The sequence below is a fragment of the Haliotis asinina genome, chromosome 5 (genome assembly GCF_037392515.1).
Source record: "Haliotis asinina isolate JCU_RB_2024 chromosome 5, JCU_Hal_asi_v2, whole genome shotgun sequence".
Classification (NCBI taxonomy): Eukaryota; Metazoa; Mollusca; class Gastropoda; order Lepetellida; family Haliotidae; genus Haliotis; species Haliotis asinina.
Genome location: NC_090284.1, coordinates 29,877,221 through 29,889,482, shown reverse-complemented (window position 1 = coordinate 29,889,482; position 12,262 = coordinate 29,877,221). Strand labels below are relative to the sequence as shown.

General features: G+C 39.5%; 1 protein-coding gene across 1 annotated transcript in view; it reads left to right on the top strand.

Moving 5' to 3' along the window:
• The window catches only part of LOC137283499 (kelch-like protein 3), a 200,517-nt gene that overhangs the window by 103,766 nt on the left and 84,489 nt on the right, over nt 1–12,262 (top strand). Inside the window, exons 6-7 of the mRNA XM_067815032.1 lie at nt 4,375–4,641; nt 4,909–5,026. Of these exons, the coding sequence (XP_067671133.1) occupies nt 4,375–4,641; nt 4,909–5,026 (385 nt within the window). The remainder of the gene's footprint in view (nt 1–4,374; nt 4,642–4,908; nt 5,027–12,262) is intronic.

The window sequence follows — 12,262 nt, the reverse complement described above, 5'->3', positions numbered from 1 at the left end:
TCTCAAAACATAGTTACTTTGCTCCTTGACACTTTGATGTGGACCCATTGCCTAAGCATGTGTCCGAGAGATTCATTTTTCAATAACATTGAGAAAATGGTTTATAATGTTAACCCTGTTGATAATATAGTTATCTGAAATTTAACAAGTATGTTCAGACATTGTGATAGATTTGATAAAAGAATCATAGGTTAGTTAGGTTCTGAAAATTGTGTATCATTTTGATGTGATCATTTTGATATGACTAGTGCCAGGCCATTTTTCCGGTCTACTGTGTTGAATGGGTGAAGGAGCTGATCTGACTTATCAGTCGTGAGAATAACAATATTCTCCATTGTCACTATGTCAGTTTCTCTAGTTTATCATGTTGTTGTTTAATCTGAATAACATGCAGTACTGAAAGGTGATGTGTAGTCATCTGATATTGCTGTCATTATTATCATTATTCTAATAACATTGAAAGTAACTATATTATTACAAAATCATTATCAAATTGGAAGCATCCATGATCATTGATTTTATGCACGTGAGTTTGATTGACTCCCAAATTTGGAAATTGGACTCCCCAAAAATATGCTATGAGTCCCCAGTACTCCCAGTTTTGAGGAGCTGTGTAAAACCCTGGTCTAGTTCTACAGTCTCTACAGAGTGATCCATATGAACCTATGCAAGATACATCATTGAAATTCTGTGTGTGATGGCACATGATCCTGTGCATAGAGATCAGGCCACAAAATTAATCACTGTTTGGCTCTGAGGGTCCTTGGATGGATGACCATGTTTGGTAGCTTGACTCCTGAGAGTTTCAGGGATTTAAGTGCAGCCTTACAACAAATTAAAGCACATGTTTTACATGTGGTCTCACCTCAGGCAAATGAATTTGTTCAAAATTGATCAGGTTGGTTAGGTGGAATTCTTCTGAGACTGTAAATGAGCCTATTCCAAAGAAGTTTGAAAGCATCATTTTCCATAACGCACTGGACATGTTCTCATATTCAGGGTTGTTCCATGGGTGGAGCTCGGCGTCAAAGTAACAAGCATGGTGGAGATGGTAGTAAAAGCAACAGGTCATGCCATCATGTCTTTCAAGATATACTGTGTGTGCCAAGGAAGGGCACATTACATTACAATAAATAAACAGGTTTGGAAAGGAGCGTAATGACACAGCCTGTAACTACCTTTTAGCCATAAACATCTAATTAACCTATGAATAAAAGCAAAACAGAAATTAATTTTCCCAGTGTTTATTAACTAATGCAGGAATGTGGCAAAAGAAGTAGCAAAACTTTATTAACCTTACTATGCCACAATGATACGAACTCAGTAAAGAAATTACAGTGAGCAATTTATACTTCAAACCGTCTTACCAGCGCCGTTATACACATACCCTTCATTAGATTTACTAAATGAAAATCCACATCACCCCTCAAACTCAGGTGGGTAGCCATGGCCATCACACACCAGAAGGTCTCAAAAGTCACGTCTGCTCTTCTCAAAACCCAAGGAAACAGTGCCGGAATCTGCCATGCGTGATTTTGCTCATGCACCAAACTAACAATCAACAAGCGAGGCACCACTAGAACGTCCAATCAACATCCACGTCACAGATTATGACCCTTCCTGCTGGTTATGGTCCATTTCAGATAAAGAAATTAGTGCGCACTAATGACTGTATAGGCTTGCTATAGGTCATTTCAATAAACAATCATTACAATATGACCCTGAACATGCCCAGAGCGTGATTGAAAATGATGCTTTCAAACTTTTATAAAAAAGACTAAAACGCTTTATGGTTCAACTTCTTTATTATACAAAGTAACAACGTTTCGAGACAGTTCCTAGTCTCTTCTTCAGGAAAAGTGAGGGTAAAACTATCGAAGCCTGTACATCAATTAATAGAAACCTGTATATCTTGTTACCCATTGTTATCTGTCTACTGTTGTGTGTATATATACTACATTCCTTTAGTTTACCCTCACTTCACCTGAAGAAGAGACTAGGAACTGTCTCGAAATGTTATGACCTTGTATAATAAAGAAGTTGAACCATAATTTAGTTTGATTACACCAACTTCTAAATGCAGTTGAAACAACTTCTATAAAAAAGGCCCATGTACAGAAGAATTCCAGAAAACAAACCTGATCTTGTCCTTTTTGATAAAGCTAATGAATTTATTTTTATCATTGAATGTCCTATCCCATTGGACAGCCACATAACTGGCAAGATTCAGGAAATGCATGAAAAATATGCAAACCTCGCCTTTGAAACATCGTGCTTGCATCCCAAGTACACTGTCATCAGACTTGCCATTGTTCTTGGTGCCCTTGTTTTGGTACCTCCTGCACAGATGAGAGTGCCCGGGTCTTCCACCGGGAATACTGCCCTTTTGACACTTGTGATGCAGAAGGCTGCAGTGAAGGGGAGCCTTCATATTCTCCAAGAAGTTTTTGATGGGTTCAACTAGGCAGTGTTTCCTGGCAGAAGTCCCATTCACTGTCTGGGCTGCATGTAGAGGGAGCAAGGGCCCTGAGCTGATGATGAGTTAGTATTAGTATTAGTTAGTATTAGTTCTCCAAAGATAAATCAGAATCAAGGACACATAGATCTTTAACTACATCTGTTACCTTAATGAGACAGCTTCCAATTGGTATGGTAGTAATATCATCCTTGGACCACCTCAGCCTGGATCCAACTACGAGGCACCCAGTTTTGTCATAGTTGAGTTTGTTGTTTGACGTAATATCCTGAGAACAGAGAGAACAAAGGATTGCTTGAGTTGTTGGCATTGTGGTGACATCCCACCTGGTGTCAGTCAATGATTCTAGCAAGCTGTCTTGTATACAGCTAAAAAAGATCGGCCCAAGGCCAGACCCTTGTGGCACCCCACATGTAAATAGAACAGGTTCTGATAGACAGCAGAACAGGTTCTGATAAATTCACAAGCATGTCTGATGCCTATCATTGAAGTGGGACTTAAAAAAACTCATTTCTGTTCCCTGGAGTCCAATGTTGAGGCTGGAAATTATTATGCTATGCTGTATTGTGTCAAAGGCTACACAAGGATCCAGCAAGACATATAATGCTAGATTCCTCTCATAAGTCGGAGCATTCAACACTCAGAAGAGCGCAGTTTCAGTGCTATGCTGTTGGCGATATGCAGATTGAAAGGGGTCATCTAAGTGGTGAGTTCTTTCAGTCATGATTGAAAGGGGTCATCTAAGTGGTGAGTTCTTTCAGTCAGTTTCGATAGTATCTCAGTTTTCAGGCTATAACACAGTTATTTATATGGACCCTTTTGGCAAGCATGAACCTTCATCATCCCTTTTTCTATCTTACAGGACAGAAGTGCAAATGTTTTGAGGAAATTGTGGAGTATATCATCCTGAGACATAAAATCTGATTTAAATGCATCAAGGCATAATACAGGAAAATTTAAGAAATCAGCTAAAAATCTATTCATCACAGACTTGTGAATGTGAAGCTGCATTGTGCATGGCTGTGAGGATGTCTCCATCACTACCAGTTAGATAACTACATGTTTTAGATGGACCTTCTTGCAGCTTCAATCTTCTTATCCAAGTACATTGATATGTCGTCTTAGGAATTGTTAAGATTGATTTTACTCATATTTTTACACGATTTGATGATCAGGATTATTAGTAGTTGATGATATTTGTTATTTAGCTTGTTCAACAATTATTGGAGTTTTTAAACAAAGTAGATGGCTAAGGACATCTCATGGGACAACTCTAGCAAGAGATTGGTTGTTAGAATTAGAAAATTATACAAGCCTTACCAGTAAGATGAAATTTTGTCAGGTGAGGAGTTACATGCCCTCTCAGATTATGACCCTCAAAATGTGCCCCCTCTTATCTTTGAGTACATTCAGAGATGATGTTTGACCATGTACATGCACACTTTTTTTCATGTGACCCCTGAATACTCTTATATATGATGACAGACTAACAAATTTCATCTCACAGGAAGGTTTCATTTTCTAAGTATACTTTTGATTGAAAGGACTCTGTGAGTGGTGTTCAAATTATCACCCATTTTTTTTTTTTTTTTTGAGTACACTTTTATAGGTTTGATGTAAAATGTCAAATAGTTATTTACAACAATTTGACAATAGTATCTACCTTTCATTTAGCCAAGCAAGGTTGGTTCGAGCAAGAGCATGCTGTTGTATTTCTGAAGGTTTTAGTTATAGGCAGTTAATCGTTGAAGAGTTAGTGCCACCCTTTGAATGGAGCATATCATGCATGTAGTATTTTGTTATATGTGCTGTATAATTACATCAGATTCAAGGGGACAGCTCTGAACACAGACAAAGCAGTCTGCTAACATTTTTCAGCCATAAATGTCTTGTTTTAGGTGTTTGAGGCTGTTATGTCATGGGTACAGCATGACTTGGGGTCAAGGCAGGGATTGGTTGAGCAGTTACTGGAGCATGTGCGTCTGCCTCTAATGACGCAGGAATACTTGGTACAAAGGGTTGAAGAGGAGCCACTGGTCAAGACCAATAGTAGATGCAAAGACTTCCTCATTGAGGCTATGAAATATCATCTGCTCAAAAGTGACCAAAAGGTTATGTTCAAAACTCCACGAACGCAACCAAGAAATCCTATTGGATTGCCAAAGGTATACTCTCAGTGTTCCTGGGTGGTCTTTGCAGGCCTATCACATTTGAACAATTCCAAATTAGTTGAAACTCTGCTGTACAACCAACTGACACTGTAGAAGAAGTTGAAATTTGTTTACGTTTACAAGATTACTCTATGAAATTTCTACAGTTAATTATCATCACAATTTTGTTTACATTTTGTTTGAAATTGTTCCTATGATATTGTATCTATGATACTATGACAGGGATGTTGATGTTACATTGTACATTGAGTTTCCTTTCAGGTGCTACTTGTGATTGGGGGCCAGGCTCCTAAAGCAATTCGTAGTGTCGAGTGCTATGACTTCCAGGATGACAGATGGTTTCAGTTGGCTGAGATGCCCACAAGAAGGTGTCGCTGTGGTAAGTGTAACATCCTTTCATTAACTTCTAAGTGCTCATTGATTACCTTTGTTAAAAACAATACAACAGTCTGTGTATTTGTCCTCCATTTCTATGTTATCACTCAGAGCAGATGTGTGTTAGTGCTGGAACAAAGTGCTATAGAACCTTTGAAAGCATTGCCTTTATGCAGCACTTTTCTTCTCTTCACCAGTGACAAACTGAAGTGGGTGGTCATGCTCATTGACTTATGCATGTGGTTTATGCATGTGATTATGTACCATTTGTGTAGATCAATGCTCATAATGTCAGTCGCAGGATTGTTCATTTACAGACTGCCATCATATAGCTGGAATATTGCTGACTAAACAGCTCAAAGCACAAAAGTGCCTTAGAGCCTTGTAGCCCTATTTAGCTTGTCACCATTATCTAAAGTCGAATGTTGGAATTTGTTACCTTCTCTCTTCCACACACCCATGAGTCTGAGAGCTGCAAAGGCAGTTGTCTTCTAGAGTATGTAGAATTATTTCACAACCCTCAAGGGTTGCTTCTACCTGTTTCGTAAGAGGATACCTGTTGTTTCACTCTCAGTCTTGATAGTGCTGTATGTTTATCTTGATATTCTGTTTGATCTGGACACTGATTCAAGTTGAAAAAATATGAAGGTCAGAACAGTAGGAAGATGCCTGTTCATCATGAAGGTCTGGACAGCCAGGGGATGCCTGTTTCACCAGGTCAAGAGAGCAGTAGGATGCTTATTCACCATGAAGGTCAAGATAGTAGGAGGATGGTTGTTCACCACAAAGGTCAAGACAGCAAGAGGATGTTTATTCACCATAAAAATCAAAACAGCTGCAAGATGCTTATTCACCAGGAAGGTCAAGACATCAGGAAGATGCTTGTTTACCATTAAGGTGAAGATAGCAAGAGGATGCCTATTCACTAGGACGGTCAAGACAGAAGGAGGATGCTTGTTTCCCATGAAGGTCAAGACAGCAAGAGGATGCTCTTAACCATCAAGGTCAAGACAGCAGGTGGATGTTTCTTCACCATGAAGGTCAGAACAACCAAAAGATGAATGTTCACAATAAAAGATTGGACAGCAGTTGATGCCTGTTCACCATAAAGGTTGGGACAACACTGGCATGCCTAATCAGTACCAGGGTTTCTCCGAAAGCAAGCACAGGGCTTATGTAAGCAAAATAGGGTTATGGACAAATGAACTTCAACACCAGGTGGAAGCCTGGGCTTATAATCGGAAACATGAGCTTTTATTCTGAATTTGTAAAGTGACAATCATATGTAATTTAAATCATAAGGCATTAAGTGAAGGAAATCTTTTAATATTACTTTCACAAATATTGCATTGACTATGAAATGTTTAAAAATTGGTCATGAGAACTATGGGGTTCAAAAAAGTAAAGGATCATTGCGGTCAACACTGTTTGTGCCATTATTTATGGGGTTGGAACAAGTCAATCAAACAGCTCAATTTTGTCTACATCTGTGTCACCTTTCTCCAAACCTACACTGTTTTTGAGGCTCCTTCACAGCCAACTGTTCAGATCCATTACAGCCACCTAATCTCCTTTCAGAGCAATACGAAAATCTGGGCACAGTTGACACACTTTAAAAATAACTAGAAGTCAGCCAGCCCCAATAAATAGTATTTTTAAATGATTCATCATGTGCTTTCCTACTTTTACTTCATAGTAGTCTCCCCAAACACTATTCTGTGGAGCTTTCTCTACTTGACAGGAAACTGTGGCACAGAGGGGTATATGTGTTTACTTCTTCTCTGTTTCTATAAATTTTCTCAGGTTTTGTCAAAGCTGATCCACCTTAAGAAAGCTAAATCTAAAGGCAGCAAATATATTTCGGCTTCCACCCCACTTGGGTGATAAAAATATTGGGTTTTTTTGTTAATCTTATGTTCCCTCATGATCCACATGGCAAGTGTTGGGATCGTGTGGAGATGCCATGTTCCTTTGTCTCACGATGTGGACACCTGCAGCATATAAGCAGTCTGACCTGGCAGTAATAAGAAAGGTCAGGATAAGATGATAAGCCTGCCATCATCACTGACAATATTAAGGTATTGTGTCTTCTCTGTTTGTTCTCATCCAGTCAGTCCCTGCCCTGTTATTCCTGGGCCAAAGTACATCACAGAGGAAGCCTTGTGAGTGTTCCTGAAACCTTTCAGTAACCTGAAGGGGCCTATCAAACAGATTTATAGCCATCCCAGAGAGTGAAGAAGATGAAGGTGTAATGCAGTTTGCCAGCAATCAAGCTCATCTAGGCCAGCATTGGTAGTGGCTATCATGTTAATAGCCTGTCTCCCAGGTTTTCAGCTCAGCATTGTGAAACATATACATGTAGTTGATACTTCAATCTGCATCCTTTCACCATGACTTGGAGGTGGCAGCACTAACTTCTCATTCATCTACAGTTACCTACTCGGACAAGCTGCTTTGGTGACAACTTCTTGGAGAGGCATTTAGAAGCAGTAAGGATGGATAACTGTATGGGAAGGAACAGCTTCTTAACTACAGTGAGAGCATTGTTTCGGTGTATCTTCTAACACTTAAACAAGCAAGTTATTCTGCTCATTACTTGAATGATAACTGTTAGATTAGAGAAGATCAATATATTTAGGGCTCCTTGCTGCTAAGCAGGAGACCTATTGTAATCGTTCGTGTTTTTATTATTGTTATTATTATTATTTGTTGTTCCGCTGGATTTTGTACCAGAGCTACAAAGAGCACCAGTGGACAGAATCGCTTGAAAAAAATCAAGCAGATGTCCATCGAGGTGTAGATATTCCCCATTAAAATCTCAAGGATGTAGGGCCAATAGCAAAGGGGAGATAAATCAAAATTAATGAATTGTTTTCAATTTCAACTTCAAATATCTCTGCTGATCCTACGAGTTCCAGATTTCTTGTGCAGATGTGCAATCAAAATGTTTAGAATTTCACCTGGACGGGTTGAGTTGCTTAATAAATATGCACTGTTTGGCCGCTATTTTGGATTCAAGTTTATGGTGCTGTTTTTCAAGCAAAATCCCAACTGCTTTACTCTCAAAATCTGCTGCACTCAAAATACAAGAGCTACGGCTTTCAAACTTTCCAGACTTTGTGCCTATCTTGACATGTCGAGTCGCTAAAATGCACCATCTGGCAGCTGACGGAGCTTGTTTTTTACTAACCAATCAAAACTACATTTGAGACGTGCCCCAAATGAAAGAAAAGAGTGCGAAACAAAGTCGGTCACAGCTCAAGGCAGTCGACAGCGGGAATCATGCGAAAAGGCTTGAACGAATGTACCAGTCAGGATAAATAATACTGGCTCTGAAAACCCACAAATTTCGACAGATTAAGAAAATAGGCACTTCTTAATATCACGGCCCAGGGATACGCAAGGGAATGTGTGAAAAGTTGCATGAGATTATCCTCACTGAGCATGTGACGATTGTGGCCGCCTATTCAATCACTCTTTCGAGCTGTTTCATGGAGACAAGCTAGAGATCTTTACGCAGGACTACACACCACCATTCACCATAGTCTGCATGTTCAATGGTTCTGTTCACAGTTGAGTAATATATGTATAAATATATGTGCTTTTGTGTATGTAACAGCTGTTCCGATATTTAATGTGTGAATGGGCTAATACGCCAGCAGTTTAATGAGGGGGCCTTTCTAAAGGGGCAATTGGTGTAATCGCTCATACACTCGGGAAAAGTGTGGGAATAAACTACTTAACCCTCATTTTGAACAAGAGATAACGATCATGTTTGTATCTGATTTTTGCAATTTAAATTGTTGTTCAAACCTTTACTGGGACCCATCCCTCAAGCTGCCTAAATACAGACACAGTGGTTGGACATTTCATGTCTCTTCTTATCCGACGCATGATTATGCATATATTTCTTGTGCAGGCACATGCGTTTCTCCTCTCGTAGTTTGGTGGTATCGCTGAGATGGCGATATGTTTGAGTACTTTATGCATAAAAAATATGCGCATGGTAAATGTTAAAAGTACTATCGCTTACTGGATAAAGTTTGAAATGGTACAAGAGTTGTCAAGAATGTTTCGGCATTCAATGCAGATCAAGAGTATAACAATGTAATGTTTGGAAAAGAGCTAATAATAGCAAGTTTTGAATGCTTTAAAAAGAAACTGATCGGCAGATATTAGTGACCGAGGAGATTCATAAATCAATCAATTTTATAAAATAAACATGAGCAGTTTGATTGACACATTTGTATGAAAAGGTGTAAGAAGCTTGTTTTGAACTCGAAGGTTAGCACTTGTGTTGTTTGTGCTCACTTCTTAGTTTGGGTCACGATCCATGTTTCATCAGTGTTTTGGACATGATTGAGTTTGGTCAACTGTTCCTGGGTAATTTCCCAATGAACTATTTACCTAGTCAAGTCCTGCTTCTTCCGGTAATAGCTGTCAGTGCTTGAGTTGTCAAGCGGGCTAATAGAATTACCTCTGATGACAGTATTCCACTGACATCCCAAACTGTATATGAAGGATAAACTGTCAGTACATTTTGTTATGAAGTGAACAAATGTTTATTTGGTCATGGATATTGTGAACCAAACTTTCTTAGTAACACATATATTTTGAGTCAGCTACAAGAGAAATGCATGATCAGAGACACTCAAACTGTCCCACAGTGTTTCTTAATTTAAAAGCATCGGAAGCTCTAAACAGCAGATATTCCAAAATTCACGAGTCTTTTATTCTCCATCGATCTCATGATTGTCTGGTTTGTTTTAGGCCGCTGTCACAGAGCAGGAATACTGCTGTGCGACTTGACGCAAAAACTACTTCCATTTTAAGTCACATTTTCACATTTGAATGACAGAGTGCAGTGCCTGCTTTCTGCTTTGGCAAAATTCTTGTCACCGTGGAGTGTCGGTCTTGTTTTGGTTGCATTTAGCTGTTGAAGAGAAGCCGACCACAGCTGTTTCAGATGCAGAGGGGCTAGACGGTGAAGAGCTTTAAACACGAACATCAGTTTCTGGAAGCCTTATAAGATGGGTGTAATATGCTCATGTCTGCATGTTCCTTTTATCAATCTTGCCGCTAAGTTCTGTACCTTCTGAAGTTTGCGCAGACATAGTTGAATTGATCCAGACAGCAATGAATTACAATAATCAAGCCATAATGTCACAAAAGCATGGACAAGTGTCTTAGTTTCAGCAATGCATACATACCACTTGATTTCAATGATAATTTGCAGGAGGTAGTAAGCAACTGTGCTTCATGTACTGTATACAAGATAGCATCCAATAAAAGGCATTCGTCACTTAAGCTGATATCATTGGCCTAAACCCGAGAGACAACGCTGTATCACCTGCATGTTAGGGAAACTTGTTCCGTTAATAATTTTTCTAGTTTTGTGACTGTTTGAACAAAGTTTCCCTTTCTTTTCAGATTCATTATACCTAAGTGATATTTTTTCAATCTAAGAAAAAATGGTTTTGAGAACAGTTTCTAGAAACTTCCAGTAGTTCCAGTCAAAGAGCATTCGACTATCAGTGATATCGTTCATATTAACTTACCATTACTACTTTCAATGGATTTCATGTCAAGTTGGGAAAGACACCTGCCACACAGGCCACAAAGAGCATACTGAAAGGTGGAGAAACAGAAACTGTTTCCATGGACTGCACTGACTGGAAAAACTACATGGACTGCCAAAAGCCATAAGGATCCCAGAGGATCTGTTCACACTTTAAGAGAGCAACTGGCTGCACAGGGTGCACAGGATTGGAGGGGCATGATCATCAGCTCACACCGCAAGGATTTTATGCACGTTCATCTGATTTGTACCTCTCAGAAGATGTACGAAAGCCTTTAGGGATGCTGCCTTCACCTGGTTTGATCCCCAAGGTGGTACTAGTGTGGTTGTAGATGTTAAATTTAATGCATCCCAGGTTTCTACGGCCTCCCTTGACCTTTGATCCACACAGAATCACTAATCGATCCACATAGTTGTTTCGGCACTAATGCCTGTTTGTATTCTTGTCGCCGAAACAGTTCATCAGGCCAGATCATTTTGGAGTGTCATAGAACATCTAGTGAATGGAGGAGTTCACTTACGCGTGCTCACTTGCATCACAAAACTGGCTCGATTCACCAATCTATTTCACCAGGATGCTCCAGGGTTCACAGATGTGCAGTCCAGCAAGATCCAGTTGTCCTTCATCTTCACATGCACAGGTAACCATCAAGCTGCTCATACAATTAGGGATGCTTCTTAAGTACAAGGAATGGAGCTGTTGTGGGCACAATCATGTATTCACAGGGGCCAGCTGCAGCTGATCCTGGAATGACAACCACAGGAACTTGATCTGTGTTCCCACTTAAGTACATTCAGTCCAAACTTATTGAGTGAGCAATTACAAAGAGACTCATGGATCATCTGTCTCAAAATAACATTCAAAGTAAATTCCAGTCTGCATATGGACCACATCACTCAACCAAAACTCTTCTACTTAGATCCATGAAGGACCTCAGATGGGCAGTTGACTCAGGCAATGCTGCATATTTGTCCACTTCTATTGATGAGTAAAATATGTTTCGACTATTTTTCAAAACAATAAATTTAAGTTAACATTGTCATTCCCAATCATCAGTATTTTCAATTTCCTCGAAAACTAACCCGCAAACAGATATCGTGCTGCATGGCTTTTGTAACCTAAAGGCTTCAAATATTGTGATTGGCTGCTTTGAAAAAAAAATAATCAATGAGAAAAATCATCACAACTTGAATGTTACTGCTGTCAAATCAGAATAAGTTTTGCTATAGGGAATTCCCTGCTGGTGATTACCGATCGTTTATCGTCTTTAACTTTTCATCTTCAGTGATATTTTTTGTTGTTATTAGGTCATTTCCAGGTTTGATGAAATACTTGTAATTTTATCACATACACTATACTGAAAATTACATGAAACAGACGAGGTGCAAACTTTGATTTTACCTAATGTTTTAACAATTCTTACATTTAGTACGACCCATGAAGGTCCAGGGGTAGAATAGGCCTTCAGCAACCCATGCTTGCCGTAAAAGGTGACTATGCTTGTAAGAGGTGATGGAATCAGTGTAACACAGTGGGGGGTAGGCCAGGCGCGACATGAATGCTGCCTTGCGATCCGGCTGACCGTGACTTGCCCTATCAGGGATTAGAGACCAACGTCTCGCCCGACACTAATGGGGGACAAGATTGGTGTGGTGGGGTCA